This window comes from Malaclemys terrapin, chromosome 6 (genome assembly GCF_027887155.1).
Source record: "Malaclemys terrapin pileata isolate rMalTer1 chromosome 6, rMalTer1.hap1, whole genome shotgun sequence".
NCBI lineage: Eukaryota > Metazoa > Chordata > Testudines > Emydidae > Malaclemys > Malaclemys terrapin.
Window position 1 is genome coordinate 13,318,856 of NC_071510.1, and position 23,666 is coordinate 13,342,521.

The 23,666-nt window shown below is 43.6% G+C and overlaps 1 protein-coding gene across 2 annotated transcripts in view; it reads left to right on the plus strand.

Moving 5' to 3' along the window:
• GRIN3A (glutamate ionotropic receptor NMDA type subunit 3A) overlaps window positions 1-23,666 on the plus strand; it is a 96,702-nt gene that overhangs the window by 48,546 nt on the left and 24,490 nt on the right. For both annotated transcript variants that reach the window (XM_054032317.1, XM_054032318.1), the window contains 3 exons: window positions 12,563-12,708; window positions 14,406-14,521; window positions 22,877-23,028. In XM_054032317.1, the coding sequence (XP_053888292.1) occupies window positions 12,563-12,708; window positions 14,406-14,521; window positions 22,877-23,028 (414 nt within the window). The remainder of the gene's footprint in view (window positions 1-12,562; window positions 12,709-14,405; window positions 14,522-22,876; window positions 23,029-23,666) is intronic.

Genomic DNA, 23,666 nt, shown 5'->3' on the forward strand with positions numbered 1-23,666 from the left:
CTAGGTATCTTTGTGAATCAGGGCCTAAGCATGTCAACGGCTTTGGAAAGGTGTAATATGAACTCACTCTTCCTCCACCAGACCTAGGAACCCCCTTCCTTTTGGTGCCTTCTAGGGCATCTCCAGAAACCTGCACCTCAACCTCGCTTGTATAGCCATTGTCTTCCATATATCATTTCAGAAGATCATGAGTAGACACTGCCCCCATCCCATCAGACATCTTTAGGGCATGTGAAGAGAATCACCTGCTACTATTGAAATCCAATCCTGGAAGCATGGGGAAAGACTAGTGGGGAAGGAATGAAGAACGTATTAATTAAGCAGGGCACTAGAAGACTGCCTGACTTGGATGTCAGTCACCTCCCTATACTGCAGGAACAGGACAGGCTGTCAATTCCCTTCTGCAGTACCTCCACTGATGGCTATGGGCTCAGAGATACCACCAGCTCCTTAGCAATGCCCTGAACCATGTCACTTAATGCGGGGAAGTGTTTTCATGGACTCTAGCCTTTCCTTGGCTTCTGCCCACCAGTAGATTTCCACCAAGCTTTCTGACAGATATTCCATCTTAAAAGACAGACAAAACCAAACCATGTTTATGATTGGAAATTAGATATCTTCTTCATCAAAATCATGTACAATAGAGCTTTGAGGGACTCAACCAGGAGCATATCAGTGTCAAGGGGAGAAAAAAGCCCTATTGAAAATTGACTGTGCATCAAGGACTTTTGAGGGCAAACTTTCTTGCAGTTGCACTGCTTTTTAACTTTCTCTTTTCCTAAAGGAAGGGAACACATCCGTCAGTGCAGGGCCAGGGGCAAGACCATTGAAGTTAAAGGGACTCTTTATATTGAGTTCAGAGAGCTTTGGTTCAGGCCCATAAGCACCAGTGAAACTTAAGGATATATTATTTTCTTCCTTATGATACAAGAGTGCTGGCAAATTAATAAGTCTTTGAAAAGCACTTTGCAGTTGAAAGCACGGTGCTAAATTTAGAAATGTGGAAGCCATGGACCTTTCACGTCCTAGCTATTGTTGATCCAATAAAAAGTCATTTGCTCTGCTGCTGTGACAAGCATGTAATACACGCTTTGTTATGAGCAGGGACACGTGAGAGCCTGACCCAAAGCCCATGAAGGCAACTGAAAGTCTCCCATTGACGTCAGTAGGCTCTGGATCATTGACTAAGAGGGCAGAGGTTTTCCATTTTCACAGCTGCAAAAGGATTCCTAAAGGACACATTTTTCTCCGCAGGAATTTGTCAGAAGCCGCAAGGTGATAATTCATGGCATATGTGTTTCATTAGCATACAGTGCACAGCTGACTTCTAGTGATTTACTGAAGAATCTGAACTCAAAAGGACTTCGATGTCTTGCAGCTTGGACATTAACTTTCCAATATTAAGTACTAAGTGCCAAACTGAAGCCACCGAACATGGAACACATTTAACTAGGTCTCTCATGCAAAAAAAAAAATAAAAATAAAAGGCAACTGTGACTTAGAGCAGCTATTCCATTGTGGGGTACTGGGGATGTTGGGAACAATTAGGCTTATGAAGTCACTAGAACCTCTGGATGGAGATAAAGCCCCATAGTTCAAAATTTGCCTGATTTAGATGTTGTAGAATTCTTGCATCCAAGTCCATGATCCATGCACTGCACAGTGCTCCAAAGCCTACTTCCTCCCTCCCTGCTGCGGTCTTGCTACTGCCACAGCTGGTCCTGTCCCCAAACCCTCCCCTTTCTCTTTTCCTTTCCCTCAGCTCTTCTTTTAGTGCCTTGTAACGCTGTTCCCTATTGCTCTAGTGCTTCATCTGCAACTTGGCTTTTATGGTCACCTACAATGCTGGCAGCTATTCCTCTGCCTTGCAAGTGCTTTGATCATTGGAAGTCATTGGAAAGCCTCCCATTGTCTTCATTGAGCTTAGACCATAGCAGCTGGTTAGTCATTGCTGTTTCCACAGCAGCAGTGGTTCGTGTGTTTGCGTCCTTCCCCAGCTGTTTCCACATCTGTAAATTACACCCTGTATTATTTGCTTTCAGCTGGATTGCAGTATATTTCATCTGTATATTACCTTAGGATAATGAACCCGTTATTGTCAATATCAATTGCCTTGTACATGGAACTCTGAACCTTTCAAGAAACAACAGAATGAAACACAAAGAGGAGGTCTTGAATGCGTTCACTACTGCAGAGCCAATAGTGCATTGGAGCCAGTGTACAGCAGTGATCTGCACCCTCTTTGCGTGGCTCTGTCTCCCTTAAACATCAGGGAATATCATCTCAGCCAATCTAGCAGATATTGCCAACCTGAGGATTGCTGGGAACCAAGCAAAGAGCGGAGGCCTGATGCGGTTTGAGAAGATGGGAAATTTAATCAGTTAGGGTCAGATTTTTCAAAAGAGCCCAGCCCCCAGCTCCTCCCATTGAGAACAATGAGACCTTCTTGAAAATCGGGGCCTTACTTTTTTCATTTCGGTGCCCACATTCTTATTTGGTGCCTATGTGTGGAATTTGGGAACCTAATTTAGATAGGCCTCGTTTGAAACTAGGCCTTAGGAAAGAGAGAACATTCAGTTCCAGGACTGAGCCCTCCACTGTATCAGCAGCAAATCATCAATAAGGCAAACCCTCCACGATAGACATTCAGTGTAACCAACTTTACGTCAAAAACTAATAGCTAATTTTTCAATTGGAGCACTAATTTCTCAAGCATGCCCTGTTCTGCTGTGAGCAATGGGGAAATCTCAGGTCACTGATGGCTTTATTCACAGCCAAGTGGTCATTGGTCTAGTAGCAATGTGAAGCACTATTTATTCCCTTCATTGACACTGCAAGGCACGTGTGTCCCAGCATCAGGCTTTTATAACGTTTGACTGACTTCCATGGTATGTTATTCTCCACGAAGGTCTAACCACTTACAGTTTTGATAAGGCACCTTACTGTTATCATGATCTGTGGGACAGAAAGCCAGACCCCCCAACTGAGAGTGAGGCCCCATTGTGCTGGACACTGTACAAACTGCGTAAGAAACCATCACTGCCTGAAGAGAAATCAAATCATATCATCCCCATTTCACCAATGGGGAGACGAGGTACGTACAGGGTAGAATAAATGACTTGAGTCCCAGTCTAATGCCTCTTTAAGGCAGCTTGACCACAGTGCTTTGTGCTACTGAGGTGTTGTCGGAGCCAGGAATATGGTCCATTGGAAGTAACAAAATATTTCCTCTTTATTCTTTTTTCTAAGTGCTGGTGTTTAATAGCTTGCCCTTTCCAGCCTTGCAAAGCAGCAGAATAAGACCAAGCTCATCATCCTATTATGTTTCCATAATCACGAGCTGCAATGTTAACATCAACGGCTTGCTGCTATCAGCCTCCCACTGCTGAATCGCATTCTGCTCTTTTCCCCCGAATGGGTCAGGCCAGGAACGGATTCCTCAGCCTCCGCTCTCCTAGCTGCATTGTCTCTGCAGCACTAGACGTAGAGAGGAGTGTATAATTAGAGGGGTAGTATTTGTATGGTAAGGACCGATTCTGCAGGCTCCAGTTGGAGGTGTGGCTCTACAGCACACTAGCTTGGCAAGCATGAACTGGCCATGCAGACAAGCCCGGGGTGTAACTGCACATTGAACTCAATGTTGCTATGCAGATTGGCAGCAGCCCACGTAGGTTCCAAAAGAAGTGACATGTACTAAGGTTTAACACTCTCTTGCCGAGGCAGGCGGCCTCCTCCATCGGCAACTCAGCTCCACCAGCACCTGTTTTGCTAAGGAAGTGAAGACGATCCTTTAATTCAAACCCTGTACTGGACCCATGAGACACCTCCTGAACCATTGCCACACCTACACTGTGCCCTAAACAATATTCGCAATATTGGTCTCCACCATTTTCCCCAGCAGTAGTACCCCCACAGAAGAGAGACAGCATTTGCTATTATACTAGCAGAGAACTACTACAGTGGTTCTCACAGGGGTCCGAGGCCCCGTCAGGGGCCAGAAGCAGGTTTCAGGGGCCCCCCCAAATAAACTACAGAGCAGGGCCGGCATGAGAGTTGCTGGGGCCCAGGGAAGAAAGCCAACGCCCGAGCCCCGTCATGTGGGGCTGAAGCCAAAGCCCAAGCAACTTAGCTTTGCGGGGCAATTGCCTGGCTTGCTTTCCCCTAATGCCAGCCCTCACTTTTAATCTACTGGAGATGCAGAAAAAACAGTTGTTGCGGTACAGGTGGGCCATGAAGTTTTTATAGCAAGTTGGAGGGTGGGGCACAGGCCTCAGAAAGAAAAGCTGAGAACCCCTGCTCTATTATATGTCAGGTAACACCTTGTTTGTATTCCTCATTTTTTGTCACTGTATTGTGGGTGGCACGGATAGATGTTCAAGCAATTTTTTTGGAAATAAAAGGATTGTGAAACCATTTAGACAGTTGTAGCAGCAGTTTAAAAACCAAACAGTGCTAAAAATGTGGATCTGAAAAAGTAATAAGATGCATAACATCTTGCCCAGACTCAGTGAGGCAGTTATTGTATCCCATTAATCAAATATTGTAAAAGCATTTGCTACACTTAAATAGCTAAAGAGTAAGTTAATCTCATTGCTTTGTAATTAACTGTAATTTACATTTAAGCAATTGATTTATAACCTAGCTGAGCACTTGACAACATAAAACATTCCTCTGGGTTTAAAATGGCTGTGGTCAAAGGACAAGATCCACCAGCCTGACTTATGGTTGGCCATGTCCTTTATACACAATGCCTGCAGTAACCATGAGGAAGCAGGGAATCTCAGGTTCCAGAGAAGTGCTTTTATTAAACTATTACATCATGAACATCATGGATAAAACTGGGTTTAGTTTCTCACTCCAAAGAGTCTCTAAATGTCAGACTCATATCCCTCCCTAACCTACTTCCTGTTAGATACCTGAAGGGTCCACCAGAGGACACTAGGTTGGTGTCCCATGCAACCAGTGAACCCCTCTCACCATAGAGGTTCTACTAGAAAGTGTCCTCTCTCTGTCCCCAGACCTCACTGGATGTCTTTGTTATATTTCTCCCCTCAAGTCTCATTTAACATAATAGCCATAGAGTGCATGTGATCATCAGAAAGCCGCAAATTCCTAATCAGAATGTGAACTTGGCCAATCTGCCAAGCTGAATGCACAAGCTTCCTCTTTTGCAATACCTGATGCACTGGCGCGAGTCACGATTCCAACGTGTGCCTGTCCGGCGTGTGTTATGAGAACACAAGTCAGACACGTACAGTTCTACACGTATGGCTGTTAAAAACTGGGCCTACTGTGTCCTCAACCAGACTGATGGCATTTGATGCAACAGACACACAATGTAAGTCCACAATAACCTCTCATTTTATAGATTTAGGAATACGTACCCAGAGGGTTCAGGCAGGTTTGCACCCGGAGCGGCTAGCAGTGTGCCCTAGTTACACTTGTTTCTACCGTTGTGTTAGTGTTGTTATGTCAGATTTGTGTTCTTATGCATTTTTTCATACCTCTGGAGTGCTAGAGCTTATATCGTCCTTTGGAAAAGCCAGAGGGGTGATAGCTTCATAAACACTTGAGAAGGACCGACATTCTATCCAGGGTACATGTGCTTACACACAGCAGCAATTACAATGCACACTCCGTCCGGACCCGTATTTCACCAGCACAGGTGTTCTTTTTAAGCGTCAGGCCAGACCCCAGCATTGTGCGGTGCGAAGTCTATGTTTACACATCAGGAATGTGAAATATTAGTTTAAAATTTGCAAATAAAACCTGTTAGATGTCTTTATTTTCTTTGTAAGTGATGGCATTGGGACCTCCAAATCTGGCTCGATTTTAAAGAGCCGTGTGGCTCCCCCAGGGAATTACCTGACTGAACTCTACAACCATTTCTGTTTGTTCATTCCTTTTTGCTGATTGACTAGTAAGCTTTAAGCTGCATGTCCCCTCTTCATCTTTCGAGCTGCATGCTCCACTTCAGAGCTCCAGCAAGGGGAAATTGCTCAAGTGGAAACTGCCTACTCAAAATGTCTACCTTGGCTGGCTGCCATTCAAACAGTTCTCATTAGCATTCTCCATACTTAGCGAGTCCCCCACCCATAGCATTCCCATGTGCCTGGTTACAATATCGCTGCAAGGGACTGTTGGGGAGGACACAGTATCAAGAGACCATGGAATAACTGAGGAGTGAGTACCTCTTCATGAACGACTTCTACCCTCAGGCCTTCAAAGGGAGGACTAGCAGCTTCTGAGATGAACAATCAGGGCTGTGTCATACCCATACCTGGAGCTACCCATCTGTATCATACCCATCTGTAGCTGCCCGTGTAGCTTATTTGGAAGAATTGCTGCTCAGGGATTTCTGAAGTGCTGGTACACATATGTCTCTAGCTTAGTACAATGCTTCATTCCCTTTGATTTCTTACAGCACTAGACAATAATGCATCTAACTGGATAGGAGTCTTATTAACCCTCACTACACTTTTGCCAGAAAGCTCATGTCAGCAGCCTGGAGCCGAATCTGCAGCATTTGAGTTCATTTAGATGTAATCAGACTTGAATCATTGAAGGCAGGTCTGCAGTAAAAGCTTTCCTAGCCAAGTGTCCAAGATACTGTGACTGTACCGCACAGGGTAAATGGAGAGAGATACCAGTCACCCCCATCCTAATTATTCCCCTTTCAGTTTGGCTAGATTTCAAATTAAATATAAAATGGAATAAAGTGTATTCTTTGGTTACACTAGCAATACATACAACTTTAGGTTCCCTACAGCTATTTCCTTTAGATAAACCAATTATCTTACACAGTATTCCCAACACCAAGCATTCAAAATTAATGAATCAGGCCCAACAAATCATTCTTTTAAAAAAAAAAAATACTACATTTTGGGTTATTTTTATTTGCCATATGTTTTTTGAGTCTCTAAGATCATGTCTTCTAGCCTCTCTGAAGCCATCAATGCTAGAAACTTTTTTTAAATGAAAGCTGAGATTCTCTCATCACATGACTCCAGCAGCTGGGGCTTTAAGAAACATGCCAAATTTTGTGAGAGCCATAATAAAATCTCAAGAGTGTGCAACAAATATAAAGATACTTTGAAGGTGCAGAGTTTTCTCAAGAGAAGACTAAAATAAGATATTAAAGGTATACTGTCAACTTGAAAAAAATCAGATTTTCATCCAACAGTTTTGGACCTACTTTTGAGACACAAAACCCTTAACATTCTTGTGTCTGAAGGAGATTAGAGAAAAACAATATTTGTCTATATTTTTTCCAAGTTAATTTTGTGCATGTGACAGCACTTCGTGCAGAGTCCGGTTCTGCTGAAGTCAGCTACACTTAATGTCTCATGCACCAGTACAATGAAACCTCCCTGGTGTGGAGCAGGAATTCATGGGCATGCTCTTCCCAAAGCCTCACATAAAGTTATTTACTAGAAATTGCAAGAGAGCTGCTGTTCACTCTTAATTTGGATTTAGCAGTATTCTCTTCCCTTAACTTCTGAAGAAGGCAGAGAGCGGGGGGCGAGGCGGCTGAGGGAGCTCCCTCTTCCTGGAGTCAAGGCAATACCTGAAGAAACAGAGAAGACAGTCCATCCGTCTCCTCCATACACACAACTTCACTTGACTTCCCTGAAAGTTTTAGGTACTCTGCAAATCAAACTCTCAGTCTCTCAGTCTGAGTTTCCCCACCCATAAAATGGGGTGACTGACTTACCGCTCTCACAGGTGTTATGAAACTTAATTGTTGCCAAACACTTAGCAGATGAAAAGTGTTAGCTAGCAGCATTAGTCCAAGAAAAGAGGTATAGAAAAGCTTTATTCACACTGGGTGAAATTCGCCCATGTACAGAATCAGCACAAGCCCAATGCACCAGTGAAGTCCCACTGATCCTCAAAATGGGGCCTTGGGCTGGTTCTCTGCATGGGGCTGAATGTCACCCATTTTACTTTGAATTCACATATGAATTTAAAAAAAAGACCGATACTGAGACAGCGTGTATGTGAAAGATATCCCCACTGAGAGGTCTGGCGACAGACACCCTGAGTTCATCCACGGAGCAGATACTGCAGGCGCTACAGCAGTACAATCTTCCACGTAAAACCCACCAAATACCTCAACTCTTCCTTGAAGGATTGGAGAGTAATACGGTCTTCATGCCCATCCTTGACCCCTATACCATGCCAAAAGAGGTCACCAATCAGGGCTCCCGGTGGTGATTGGTTTATGTAATGTGGACACCTGTCTGCTTTGAAACAGACTGAGCCCTCTAACTTATTTCATAGAATATCAGGGTTGGAAGGGACCTCAGGAGGTCATCTAGCCCCAACCCTCTGCTCAAAGCAGGACCAATCCCCAGACAGATTTTTACCCTAGTTCCCTAAATGGTCCCCTCAAGGAGTGAACTCACAACTCTGGGGTTAGCAGGTCAATGCTCAAACCACTGAGCTATCCTTCCCCCCGACTCATGACTAGAGTTGGAGTTGAACTGGCAACACTAGGCTCCCTAATGGATTACCAAACCACCAGCCCAACCAATCCCTGCCGTTCATGCCTTTTGGCACTTTACCAAAACCATGAGGTGTTCAGAGACTCCCACAGCAACAGGATACAGACCAACGCAGCTGGTCCTGGCCGCTGGGCATATCTACACAGCATACAGGGTTGACCTTCTGAGTCCGGGTAGACAGACTCATGCTAACTGGGTTTATGGTAGTGCTCTAAAAGTAGCTGCGTAGATGTCGCGGCTTGGGCTGGAACTTGGGCTCTGAACCCGGGGCGGATGGGCAGGAGGAGGGAGGCAGGGCTTGACAGCCCAAACTCCAGTCTGACCTATGTCAAAGCAACATCTACCCCGCTCTTTTTAGAGCGACTATTAGCACAAGCCTGTGGGCCCATGCTGGAAGGCTCACCCCCAGAAGCACTGTAGACCGGCTTTGTCAGTGTCAGGATACTGAACTAGAAAAGGCCAATGGCCTGATGCAGTCGGCTAGCTCTTATGTTCAAGGGGTAGTAACTATTTTTAGCCATGGGATCATCGATGAGGGGTGGAAAGGAACTTCTGGACTAATCGCCCAGGCTGTATTCTATTCTATATTGGTAATATCTGAGCCCCTGCACCAGAGCAAGATCATCCTTTCCCCTGGATCCCAGCTTGCTGTCATCTAACACTAGACACGTATGTGACAGGCAGATGGACGTTTGATTTTTTTGGCATGCTTTTCTCCACAATGAGCAGGACTGTTTAGACTGACCTATTCTTTCTTGCATAGTGTCGTTTGCAAAGCTCTCGCTGAGACTCCTGGGGGAGTGAGTAGAAAACTGTTCATTGAGCCTGACCATCATTTGATTTCCTTCGTGCTATAGTCTGGATTCTGTGCACTGCTGTAAGGTGATGAGCACTCAACTCCTTCTGACGTCCATGGGAGCTGGGGGACACTGAGCTCCCCACAAGAGTGCTCTGCACCCTGCAGGATTGAGCCTTTACTGTAGTCTGCAATAAGCCAGGTGTTTCCTCATTATTCCACTCCAGGTATTTAGCAATTGATGTGCACTGGAAACTTACCAAGGTCAACTCCCTGAACCTCTCAATAGTTCAAGAAGAGACCCAGGGCTGTAACACAGTGAAATGAATCCAGTTATAATCAGAGCACACACACAACACAATTAAAAAATTACTGATTGTGTGTGTGTGAATTTAGTGTATCTGAAAGGTACTGGGCTGACAGCCCTGGAGACTGAAATCTTGGTTATGCTCAGAACATGTACAGCACTGCAACCTTCCCATAGTGCCCTACCAGCTTGTTTCAATCCTAGCTTAGTTTCCATAATCATCCAGTCCATCTTTCTACTGATGGATAAGAACATAAGAATGGCCATTCTGGGTCAGACCAAAATGGTCCATCTAGCTGAGTATTCTGTCTTGCGACAGTGGTCAATGACGGATGCTTTAGAGTGAAAGGACAGAACAGGGCAATTTTTGAGTGATCCATCCCCTGATGTCCAGTCCCAGCTTCTGGCAGACAGAGGTTTAGGGACAACCAGAGCATGGGGTTGCGTCCTGGACCATCTTGGCTAATAGCCATTCATGGATCTATCCCCCAGGAACTTATCTAATTCTATTTAGAACCTAGTTATAGTTTTGGCCTTCACAACATCCCCTGGCAATGAGTTCCACAGATTGACTGTGCATAGTGTGAAGAAATAGTTCCTTATGTTTCTTTTAAATTTGCTGCCTGTTAACTTCATTGGGTGACCCCTGGTTCTTGTGTTATGTGAAGAGGCAGGGGGGAAATGTCCTGTGTTAGTTTGTGTGTCTTTTGTTAATTGCTCTTCAAATTCTTTTTTTGGCCCGCCTAATTATACTTTTACACTTGATTTGCCAGAGTTTATGTTCCTTTCTATTTTCCTCAGTAGGCTTTGCCTTTAACTGCCTCATTTACTATGCTTTTTAGCCACTGTGACATTTGTTAGGTCCTCTTACTCTGTGTGTGTGTGTGTGTGTGTTTTAAATTTCCTTTACATTTCCATTTAATTAGCTTCCTCATTTATGTGTAGTTCCCCTTTTTGAAGTTAAATACTACTGTGGTGGGTTTCTTTGGCACTTTCCCTCCTACAAGGATGTTTAAATGTAATTACATCATTGTAATTATTACTGAGCAATTCAGTTATATTCATCGATTTGGACCAGATCCTGTGCTCCACTTAGCTCTAAATCAAGAATTGCCTCTTCCAGGACCAGCTGCTCCAAGAAGCAGTCATTAATGGTGTCTAGAACATTTTATCTCTGCATCCCATCCTGAGCTAACATGTACCCAATCAATATGAGGATAGCTGAAATCCCTCATTATTATTGGGTCTTCCGGTTTTTGTCACCTTTCTAATCTCTCTGTACATTTCACAATTACCATCATCATCCTGGTCAGGTAGTCGGTCGTATATTCCTACTACCATACTCGTTATTCATTAATCATGGAATTTCTATCCATAGAGATTCTGTGGTACAGTTTGATTCATTTAAGATTTTAAGATTTCTCTCCAGTCTGAATTTGTCTAGTTTCAACTTCCAGACATTAGATCATGTTACCCCTCTCTCTGCTAGATTGAAGAGCCCATTAGCAAGTATTTATTCCCCATGTAGGTACATAAAGGCTTAAATTTTTAAACAGTGAGGGCAATTAGCCACTAGAACAAGTTACCAAGGTTCATAGTGGATGGTCCAGCACTGGCAATTTTTAAATGAAGATTGGAGGTTTTTCCAAAAGATCTCCTCTAGGAATTATTCCGAGGAAGTTCTAGGGCAGGGGTAGGCAACCTATGGCATGTGTGCCGAAGGTGACATGTGAGCTGATTTTCAGTAGCACTCACACTGCCTGGGTCCTGGCCACCGCTCCGGGGGTGGGGGGGGTGGGAGAGAGAGCTCTGCATTTTAATTTAATTTTAAATGAAGCTTTTTAAACATTTTAAAAACCTTATTTACTTTACATACAATAGTTTAGTTATATATTATAGACTTATAGAAAGAGACCTTCTAAAAACGTTAAAATGTATGACTGGCACACGAAACCTTAAATCAGAGTGAATAAATGAAGACTCAACACACCACTTCTGAAAGGTTGCTGACCCCTGTTCTAGGGCCTGGTGTTCTAGAGAAGGTCAGACTAGATGATCACAATGGTCCCTTCTGGTTTTGAAATCTAAGAATCTCTATGATTGTTCCCGCTCCAAACACCACACCCCACAACTCCCACAGGGTTCACACAGCTCTGCTCTGTTTCCCTTTCCACTTCATGCAGTCTCAGTAATCAAGTCACCCCTCAACCTTCTCTTTAAATTAAGCTCATGACCCTTTCCTCAAACCTAGGCTGGACTTCACGTAAAGAACAGAACTGAACCCCACCTGGATGTGGGGTGGTCTCTGGCTCAAGGGGAAATTTTTTCACAACCCTAGAGCAGATCCTAAGAGTATGTAACTGGTTAAGTTGACATTAACTGGTCCTGAAGATGGTATGCATCTCTGTGATGATCCCATTAAAACACATCATAGGCGCCGACTCCGTGGGTGCTCCGGGGCTGGAGCACCCACAGGGAAAAACTGGTGGGTGCAGAGCAGCTCCCCGCCCGCCCCAGCTCACCTCTGCCTCCGCTCCGCCTCCTCCCCCGAGCGTGCCGCCGCATCCTGCTTCTCCCACCTCCCTCCCAGCGCTTGCGCCGCAAAACAGCTGTTTCGTGCGGCAAGCCTGGGGGGAAGGGGGAGGAGGGGGAATGCAGCGCACTTGGGGGAGGAGGCGGGGCCGGGGTGGGGATTTGGGGAGGGGTACAATAGGGGCAGGGAGGGGCGGAGTTAGGGCGGGGACTTTGGGGCAGGGGTGGAGTCGGGGTGGGGGTGGAGTCGGGGCGGGGGCGCGAGCACCCACCAGCGCAGAAAAAAGTTGGCGCCTGTGAAACACATCTGTAAAATCCGTGTAGCTGTCTTCAGAGCACAGAAGACTGGGCCTGGAATGGAGGTCACTCAACATGAGTAAGACAAATTACTGTGCTGGTCTGTCTTTTCCTGTTTCTTAGCTCCACCACCCTTCCCAGGGATTCCGCTTTGGAACGGTGCGAGAAAGCAGCGCTGAAGATTATGTCAGGCAGAGCTTCCCAGAGATGCACGAGTACATGAGACGGTACAATGTACCTGCAACTCCCGATGGAGTGGAGCACCTGAAGTGAGTCTCTGCATGCTAGCTTCATGTGATAACAGGCTGATCAAAAAATAATTAATTTCACAGTCCTTGGCTTCACTAAGGCCCTAGTTCAAAGCTCCTTGAAGCTAATGGACATATTTCCAGTTACTTCAATGGGTCTTAGTTATTCTAAGTGTCCGCTGTACATGCTTTCTAGATTCATCCTGCTTTGTATATTTTTTAGAAGGGTAACAAACTTTGCTTGCCTGGATCATATCCGATTTTCCATTTTCCAAGGCAACAGCAGCACTGCGCTGGCATGGCAGAGATGGCGAAAAAGGCACAAGCTCATTCTCCATCACTAGAAAGGAGCAATGCCAATGTAACAATGACAGCCTGGATAGCACAGAGAGGCACTTACAGTCCTCAGGGAAAACAGCCCTTTCCATTGCCACTATAGTGCCAAGATGACCCGTCTGCTGCTAACTGGTGGCAAAATAAATCCAGGCAGGTTTCAGTGCTTGGAAGATATTCATTAGGCAGTGGGCACTATCCATGAGGCAGGTGCAAAGTACTGATAAAAACAAACCTTAGAAATCTCCGTGTCTCCCACACAATAGCAATAGGTGGATTGCCCCCAACAGAGATTCCTTAGAAAGATGTATAAAAGAATTAGCCATTAATTTAAATAAGAACATTAGTGACACTAGCTCATTCTTATAATTTTCCACCATCAGTCCTCATGCTTCCAGAAAGGTGTGGGCTTTCAAATATGTTTCCCCCACAATGTTTTGCAATTGATTACATACATCGCAAGGTAGGAGGCTGCAGTCATGGGCATCATCACCCACAGTTTAGATCCCCTGGTGATCTGTATAACAAAATGCCTCTGATTATATTTTTTAACAATTTTTATGGCGCCCTGGTTGGTTTTCATGATTAACTCCTAAGACACTGCCGCATCCCCAGCAGGTTTAATTCAGTATAGTTCCATGGAAGCCAGTGGATCTCTGCCGGTTCGGAATTTGGGCACTTGTTTTTTACCTTGATTGGATGAGAACACATGCTGCCATTTCCACACATGACTTCAGTACTTTCAAATTTGCTTTCCATAAAACATTCAGACCAGTGAAACTCAGTCATCTAAATGTTCATGGAACACAAATACAAGAGAAAAACAAGCCTGGATGAAGGACATACATTTTAAAATAGCAGCATTTATCCATGGAAAACCTTTCGTAGGGTTTGCCCAGCTCTAATTTTTAAGATAGTGTAGATCGATGTTAGAAGCAGCATAAGGAAACCAAGCCTGAGTGACAACCTTGGAGATTTTTGGTTTCCTCCCCGGTGGTCTTTGTGCTACTGTGCAAGAAACTCAATTTGATTCTCACCCTGTTGCACTTTCCTTCTTCCAGGTCAAAGATATGTCAAGTGAACAGAACTGGTCTGTATATGAATATTCTGCTAGCCAGATCAACCTCTCTGCACATGAACCCTTCAGTTTTTGATATTTAACTCAATTCTGTGTTTATATCAATAGCCCCTGATCCTCATCTTTATTGGGCTTATAAACTAGGTTTTGGCTTGGTTTCATGTTGGGTTTATATCAGAAGCTTCCTAAAAACTAGATCAAATATATTCCTGGTTTCCAGCCCTGAAACAATCGCTTCTGTATCAATTAACACAACTGTACAGCTTCTCGTATTGATTCTATTTTCTTACTTTGATCTTAAATACAGGCATGATCCAGAGAAACTAGATGCCTTCATCATGGATAAAGCACTCTTAGATTATGAAGTGTCAATAGATGCTGACTGCAAACTTTTGACAGTGGGGAAACCGTTTGCCATTGAAGGTATTTCAGACAGTATCCTTCTCCTTCTGATACATTCTGCCTGCCAACATGGAATGCAGACATCAGAATTAAAAAAATATTGGCCAGATTCTGACCCCACTGAACTCAGCAAAAGGTCTATAGAATATCAGGGATGGAAGGGACCTCAGGAGGTCATCTAGTCCAACCCCCTGCTCAAAGCAGGACCAACCCCCAGACAGATTTTTGCCCCAGATCCCTAAATGGCCCCCTCAAGGATTAAACTCACAACCCTGGCTTTAGCAAGCCAATGCTCAAACCACTGAGCTAGCCCTCCCCCTGACTATCCATCAACTTCAGTGAAGCCAGGATTTCCCCTTATTTGTCTTTCAATGTTTTCATTTCAGCTTCCAAATCACTTGTCTATTACATTAACGTACGTTCTCTGTCTCACCGTTATTTATATTGTGGCAGCACCTACGAGCCCCACTCCGGGAACCCCATTATGTTAAGCACTGTTCACACACAGAACACGAGTCTCTCTCAAAGAGCTTGCCATCTAAGTATTTAATCTCAGGCTAGTCCTATGTAGGCGAAACAGAAGAATATAGCCTGCTGAAAGGGTGCTTTGTGATTAGGGGAGTGGCTCTTATAAAACAAAATGCTTAGACATGCTCTACAGTAATTGCCCCAAACATTAAAGTAGTGGTTGAGTCTATTGCTATGGAATGGGGTGGTATTTCTTTATAAAGACAGCATCCCCATTGGGATTTATCTGTGCCTATGGGGCTAACCCTGCTTGCTCCTGTGTGGGAATGGAAAGCCTTGAAGGCATCAGAACCTATCCATGTTGACTGCGCTCGGGACATAGGATGCCGGAGGACTGGTGCAAACGGGATGTGGATGTCTTGCCCCTAGAGCTGTGATCCCCAAGGACTATTTTTTTCATTGTTGCAAGGGAGAGGCAGATAGTTTAATGGTCAATGGCGAGGTAGGTCCACTGGCCATGTCCCCTTGCACTGAAGAGCTACCGTAGCCCTAAAGCAGTGATAAGTGCTTGGTGGTAGTATTTCTACCATATCCACAGTGGATCACCCTGCACCAAGCCTGCGTATGCAGTCTTCCCTCAGGGAATAGAAATCGAGCCTGTACTTGGAAAAAACAGTATCTAGTGATACCTGTACCACTGTCAGACAGGGGAGACATTTTCACAGTTCAGGATGGAATAACGTAGCTACTGAAAGACTTTTCACCCATAATACTGGCAAATTCAAAAACTCCATTCCCCCTGTGTAGGCACACACCCCCTCCAAAATGGATTCCCATAATCCCCCTTTCAAACAGTCAGCTTGATTATTCAGCTGGGGCTGGGGCTCGATTTAAAATAACTAATTCACCCTCTCCAGTTACCTGACCTCTTAAAATGCCAGTATATTAACAGTGACACACAGACAGCTTCACAATGCAGCCGGAAAGCAAAACTTATCAATGAGCCCTGCAAAACACATTAGCAGCTATTACACTTTGGGCTTTGTTTTTGTGATGGATGGGCCATGGAAATGATTTCCACCCCCCTCCTTCCAAGAACAATCAATCCATTCGCACCATCACAAGGCGAGGCCACCTCTCCCAGAATGTAAACAGATTCAGGAATTTAACACGGGAAATGAAGCGGATGGAAGCGGAGTAGTTTAATCATTCAATCTAGAGGCACCAAAAATGCCAACCATATAGCAAATCCCTTGTGCTGGAATTGAACAGTGACACTAAGTTGTACCCATTTTATAACACACTAGGACATTAAAAAAGCAATCCATTTTTATTTCCCACTAGGGGTTATAATGGTCATAAAATCTGCCTATGCATCAGCAGTTAGGTTTACACTTCATTAAGCGGACATGTGAGAATGACTAGCTTTATGGAGCTAGCTACAAAATTACAAAACTTTGAATCCATTGAAGTCAGAAACAGTAAAAAATAATAAAATCAGGAACTACAGCTTCTAGCATCAAACGACCACCTATTTATGATGCATATTGTACTTGTTATTTTGTGCTGTCTTTTGTGTTTTTCCCCACACACGGAGTAGCCATATACTTCCAGTCTGAACTACTTATCTTTCAGATTAAGGAAAACAAAAGAACACGAGTAAATGTTCCACCTTGGAACAGTGTGTATGTCTCCTCTATATAGCTAGTTATACAGGCTGCAGGAACTTGGAGAAAAACAAACAACAACCATAGACTCATAGACTTTAAGGTCAGAAGGGACCATTATGATCATCTGGTCTGACCCCCTGCATGCTGCAGGCCACAAAACCGTCCCTACCCTTCCCTTGACTCTGCTGATGAAGTCCCAAATCCTGTGTCTTGGTGACTTCAATTGGCAGAGAACCCTCCTGCTAGCGATCCCTGCCCCATGCTGCAGAGGAAGGCGAAAAACCTCCAGGGCCTCAGTCAATCTACCCTGGAGGAAAATTCCTTCCCGACCCCAAATATGGCGATCAGTAAGACCCCGAGCATGTAGGCAAGAGTCTCCAGCCTGACCCTTGTTAGTCATTATACTATTTACCTGCTATTGCTCGGTATTCCCCACCAATTATGTTTTACCATTAAACCATTCCCTCCATAAACTTGTCTAATTTAATCTTAAAACCAGACAGGTCCCTCGCCCCCACCGTTTCCCTCGGAAGGCCGTTCCAATATTTCACCCCTCTGACGGTCAGAAACCTTCGTCTAATTTCAAGCCTAAACTTCCCCACTGCCAGTTTATATCCATTCGTTCTCGTGTCCACATTAGTACTAAGCTGGAATAATTCCTCTCCCTCCCTGGTATTTATCCCTCTGATATATTTAAAGAGAGCAATCATATCCCTCCATCAGCCTTCATTTTGTCAGACTAAACAGCCCGAGCTCCTCTAGTCTCCTTTCATACGACAGGTTTTCCATTCCTCTGATCATCCTAGTGGCCCTTCTCTGCACCCGTTCCAGTTTGAGTTCATCTTTTTTAAACATGGGAGACCAGAACTGCACACAGTACTCCAAATGAGGTCTCACCAGCGCCTTGTACAACGGAAGCAGCACCTCCACCGCTTATAGCGTACTGTCCATCAGTAGATTTCAAAGCATTTTACAGTCGGAGGTCAGTATCATTATTCCCATTTTAGAGATGGGAAAATTGAGGCACAGAGCAGGAAAGCAACTTACCCAAGGTCACCTATCAGGCCAATGGCATAGCCAGGAATAGAACTCAAGTCTTCTGAGTCCCGGTGCAGTGGTCTATCATCTGCACACCAAAGTTTTTAGAAATGTAAGGTGCAATACACAGATAACAAAGATGCCATCATTTGACATCTAGATACCCATCACAATGCTACCTCGCTTCATTGTGTAGCAAGCCACTGGGGCTGCAGACTTCCTGCTGGTATTCAGTTTGCATCTCCATCTCTGTCCACAAAATATTTTTGTTACAGTGTTTGTGAGATGAGGCTACACTTTAAAGAGGGTACATCTAAGCTGCGAACCAAAAACCATGGAGCCATGTATGTCAAAAGAGTAGTTGTACAGGCAATTGGTAATTTCCTGCTGGCAAATGACAAGGTGCGTGTGCAGTTACTTGTTTAATGTGCACAGTTGTATGCTTCATGTGCACAAATTAGGGTATTTTAAAAATAAAAAAACAAACAGTTTTTTTTTCTAAAATGTGGCATCCAGTAATTAGAATTATTGAGTCTGTTTCTCATTTGCACCAAGGATTTTTTACAGTACTCTGGAAGTGTAAAAGGACCCTCAGGTGGATATAAAATACATGGGTGCCTGTTTAAAGTCCCTTTAAACTCTCAGAGCAGCATAAAAGAATTTTAGGCTATGTCTACACAGGAGCTGGGAGGTGTAATTCCCAGTTTGGGTTGATATACACAAGCAGTAGTTTGAGCAGAGCTAGCATCTGTGTGTCTACCCGAGCTGGGAATCACAGCTCCCAACTGTGGGTGTAGACATTGCCTTAGTCAGTGTGAATGAGAATCAGGCCCACTGGGTATTAAGCTATTGTGAGGTATAGCAATACAATCTTACTGCAATAACATCTCACAATATCTCAGTACATTTTTAAAATAATTCAGTAAATGCTACATGATTCTCCATTGCAGAGTCCAAATACGTGTCTGCACCTATAATATGTGCCTTCTAATCAAGAAATAGGGCCTGATTCCAATTTACACTAAGGCCATCTTGTGCTGCTCTGGCAGTGTGAAGTGGCTTCAAAGTGGTTGGAGTCAGGGATGGCAATTTCCTGTGGAAAAACTAGTTTAGGAAGGGGCAGTGGGAACATGGTAAGTGGAGAACATGGAGACCTGGGAGATGGGTTGGAAACAAGAGGGAGTGTGGGCTATATTGGCAGAGAGAAAGGAGGGTCAGGGCAAAACTGGGAGGCAAGATCAAACCAGTATCTTAGATGCCTATATACAAATGCGAGAAGTATGGGTAATAAGCAGGAAGAACTGGAAGTGCTAATAAATAAATACAACTATGACATTGTTGGCATCACTGAAACTTGGTGGGATAATACACACGATTGGAATGTTGGTGTGGATGGGTACAGCTTGCTCAGGAAGGATAGACAGGGGAAAAAGGGAGGAGGTGTTGCCTTATATATTAAAAATGTACACACTTGGACTGAGGTGGAGATGGACATAGGAGACGGAAGTGTTGAGAGTCTCTGGGTTAGGCTAAAAGGGGTGAAAAACAAGGGAGATGTCATGCTAGGAGTCTACTACAGGCCACCTAACCAGGTGGAAGAGGTGGATGAGGCTTTTTTTAAACAACTAACAAAATCATCCAAAGCCCAAGATCTGGTGGTGATGGGGGACTTCAACTATCCAAATATACGTTGGGAAAACAACACAGCGGGGCACAGACTATCCAACAAATTCTTGGACTGCATTGCAGACAACTTTTTATTTCAGAAGGTTGAAAAAGCTACCAGGGGGGAAGCTGTTCTAGACTTGATTTTAACAAATAGGGAGGAACTCGTTGAGAATTTGAAAGTAGAAGGCAACTTGGGTGAAAGTGATCATGAAGTCAGAGCTTGCAATTCTAAGGAAGGGTAGAAGGGAGTACAGCAAAATAGAGACAATGGATTTCAGGAAGGCGGATTTTGGTAAGCTCAGAGAGCTGATAAGTAAGGTCCCATGGGAATCAAGACTGAGGGGAAAAACAACTGAGGAGAGTTGGCAGTTTTTCAAAGGGACACTATTAAGGGCCCAAAAGCAAGCTATTCCGCCGGTTAGGAAAGATAGAAAATGTGGCAAAAGACCACCTTAGCTTAACCACGAGATCTTGCATGATCTAAAAAATAAAAAGGAGTCATATAAAAAAATGGAAACTAGGACAAATTACAAAGGATGAATATAGGCAAACAACACAGGAATGCAGGGGCAAGATTAGAAAGGCAAAGGCACAAAATGAGCTCAAATTAGCTACAGGAATAAAGGGAAACAAGAAGACTTTTTATCAATACATTAGAAGCAAGAGGAAGACCAAAGACAGGGTAGGCCCACTGCTCAGTGAGGATGGAGAAACAGTAACAGGAACCTTGGAAATGGCAGAGATGCTTAATGACTTCTTTGTTTCACTCTTCACCGAGAAGTCTGAAGGAATGCCTAACATAGTGAATGCTGATGGGAAGGGGGTAGGTTTAGCAGATAAAATAAAAAAAGAACAAGTTAAAAATCACTTAGAAAAGTTAGATGCCTGCAAGTCACCAGGGCCTGATGAAATGCATCCTAGAATACTCAAGGAGCTAATAGAGGAGGTATCTGAGCCTCTAGCTATTATCTTTGGAAAATCATGGGAGATGGGAGAGATTCCAGAAGACTGGAAAAGGGCAAATATAGTGCCCATCTATAAAAAGGGAAATAAAAACAACCTAGGAAACTACAGACCAGTTAGTTTAACTTCTGTGCCAGGGAAGATAATGGAGCAAGTAATTAAGAAAATCATCTGCAAACACTTGGAAGGTGGGAAGGTGATAGGGAACAGCCAGCATGGATTTGTAAAGAACAAATCATGTCAAACCAATCTGATAGCTTTCTTCGATAGGATAACGAGCCTTGTGGATAAGGGTGAAGCTGTGGATGTGGTATACCTAGACTTTAGTAAGGCATTTGATATGGTCTCACATGATATTATTGATAAACTAGGCAAATACAATTTAGATGAAGCTACTATAAGGTGGGTGCATAACTGGCTGGATAACCGTACTCAGAGAGTTGTTATTAATGGTTCCCAATCCTGCTGGAAAGCCAAAGCAAGTGGGGTTCCGCAGGGGTCTGATTTGGGACCAGCTCTGTTCAATATCTTCATTAACAACTTAGATATTGGCATAGAAAGTACGCTTATTAAGTTTGCAGATGATACCAAACTGGGAGGGATTGCAACTGCTTTGGAGGACAGGGTCAAAATTCAAAATGATCTGGACAAATTGGAGAAATGGTCTGAGGTAAACAGGATGAAGTTTAACAAAGACAAATGCAAAGTGCTCCACTTAGGAAGGAACAATCAGTTTCACACATACAGAATGGGAAGAGACTGTCTAGGAAGGAGTACGGTAGACAGGGATCTAGGGGTTATAGTGGACCACAAGCTAAATATGAGTCAACAGTGTGATGCTGTTGCAAAAGAAGCAAACATGATTCTGGGATGTATTAACAGGTGTGTTGTGAGCAAGACACAAGAAGTCATTCTTCCGCTCTACTCTACGCTGGTTAGGCCTCAAATGAAGTATTGTGTCCAGTTCTGGGCACCACATTTCAAGAAAGATGTGGAGAAATTGGAGAGGGTCCAGAGAAGAGCAACAAGAATGATTAAAGGTCTCGAGAACATGACCTATGAAGGAAGGCTGAAAGAATTGGGTTTGTTTAGTTTGGAAAAGAGAAGACTGAGAGGGGACATGATAGCAGTTTTCTATCTAAAAAGATACTTAGGTATCTAAAAGGGTGTCATAAGGAGGAGGGAGAAAACTTGTTCACCTTAGCCTCTAAGGATAGAACAAGAAGCAATGGGCTTAAACTGCAGCAAGGGAGGTCTAGGTTGGACATTAGGAAAAAGTTGCTAACTGTCAGGGTGGTTAAACACTGGAATAAACTGCCTAGGGAGGTTGTGGAATCTCCATCTCTGGAGATATTTAAGAGTAGGTTAGATAAATGTCTATCAGGGATGGTCTAGACAGTATTTGGTCCTGCCATGCAGGGGATTGGACTCGATGACCTCTTGAGGTCCCTTCCAGTCCTAGAATCTATGAAATACTGGCTTAAATCAGGAAAAATAATTGCATCAGTGTCCATCAAGTTCAGCAAGCATAGAACAAATCTTTTCAAACTTCAGATACATCCATTCAAAACTGAGGAATAGTCTCGGTCTAGCCACTCCATCAAAATTGGTCTTCTGCTACAGAACACTTTATGACACAATGCTCCAGTCTGCAACTCTCGCATGCGTCTGATTGCTTAATGCTTCAAGCCTACAGCTCTGCATTGCTGTCATTTTCGTATAATCGAATGGTTGTTGAATGTTGTTTATATGAGAGTGGAAACTGAAATTTGAGTCAAGACATGTATAACTTCCTTGAGAAAATACCAAACCAAAACATACACAGACGTTCCGAAGTTCAATATTATAATTCTATATATTAGCATTACACCCACTGCAGTTTTATTTTTTATTTGTACAACCCTAAATTAATTTATGAATGAATGCCTTATGTAACCACAATTTGAATATAGAACTAAAACTAAGTGTAATGTGGTATGCATTAACAAAACAGTTTTTAAAATAGAAAATGCCTTAAGCTGCGACTAACTATTTTTTCCCAGGATGGTCAAAACCATGATTTTATCTGGTAAAAAACCACTTTGGTAAATATCATGCCAGCCCGGCTTGGAATTTATTCCCACTTGAAGGCCCTTTTACATTGCCAGAGTGATGTAAAGAGGTCTGGTTATAAATGAGACTGAGGCCCATAGCAAATGCATAGAAGAGGCTGTGTTTCTGAAATGAAGGCATTCAGAAAACATTCACATGCATGTTGCAGTATCACTGTGTGGAACTTCTTTGGCTTCTAATTGTGCACTTTTGTTTTTGCAGGCCTAGTCATTTGCATGAGTAATTGTGTGTGCACAAATGATCCTGTTTTGCATTGTGAAATCTCATTTGGGTTTGGGCCCCTTCACACTATAGATGAGTCAATACACAGCTTTGGACCTGGTTTTTGGACCCTAGAGCAAAGCACAACACCTAGCTGTGCCACACACATACCTGAAGAGGATGTGTTGATACCAACTACTCATAGACAACCAAAACCAACCCAACTAAAAAACCTTGTATTTGTATTTTCTCCTAGGATACGGCATTGGCCTTCCTCCAAATTCTCCACTGACCTCAAATATATCTGAGCTCATAAGCCAATACAAGTCCCATGGCTTCATGGACGTGCTGCATGACAAGTGGTACAAGGTCGTACCATGTGGGAAAAGGAGTTTTGCTGTCACTGAGGTAAGCAATCCATTTAGTGGTCATAGAAATGACCGTGTCTGGGGTTTGCGCTGACTGCTTATTATTTGGAAGGTTCATGACACATAAACAGACAAGAGTCTCTGGCTGGGCGAGATTACAATCTAAGGCTTGAAGTGGTAGCTCGATGAGCTATGATTCCTAATACACCAGTGTGGTAAGGAACAGAGCACAGGGATAACAGGAGTAAAATTGCTTGCTTGCATTGGATGGTGAAGCTTGCATCATGTAGGTTCTGTACGTGTGTTAGAGCAGAAGACAATGTGTAATGTTGCAGCATGTGGTCAGAACAGCAGATTTTGTAGATGCAGGTCCACGTTGTTAAGTGGAATCAGTTTAGTGTAGTTGTACAGTGACTAGTTTTAGTTTCACATAGGTCACTCTCTGAAGTAGCTGACAGCAGGAATATCACAGGAAAAAGAACAGAATGGGGGAATCTCAGCTAGTCTATTAATATAACTGTGCCTACTGTATAACTCAGAGGGTACCTTCTGCTACAAGGATAACAAAGATTTCAGCTAATTACACTACCTTATTTGCCGATTGGAACTTTAGAACCTAAAAGCAGGGGGGCTTTAAGCTATCATTGTACGAACAAAGTAAATGCATATTTAATAACT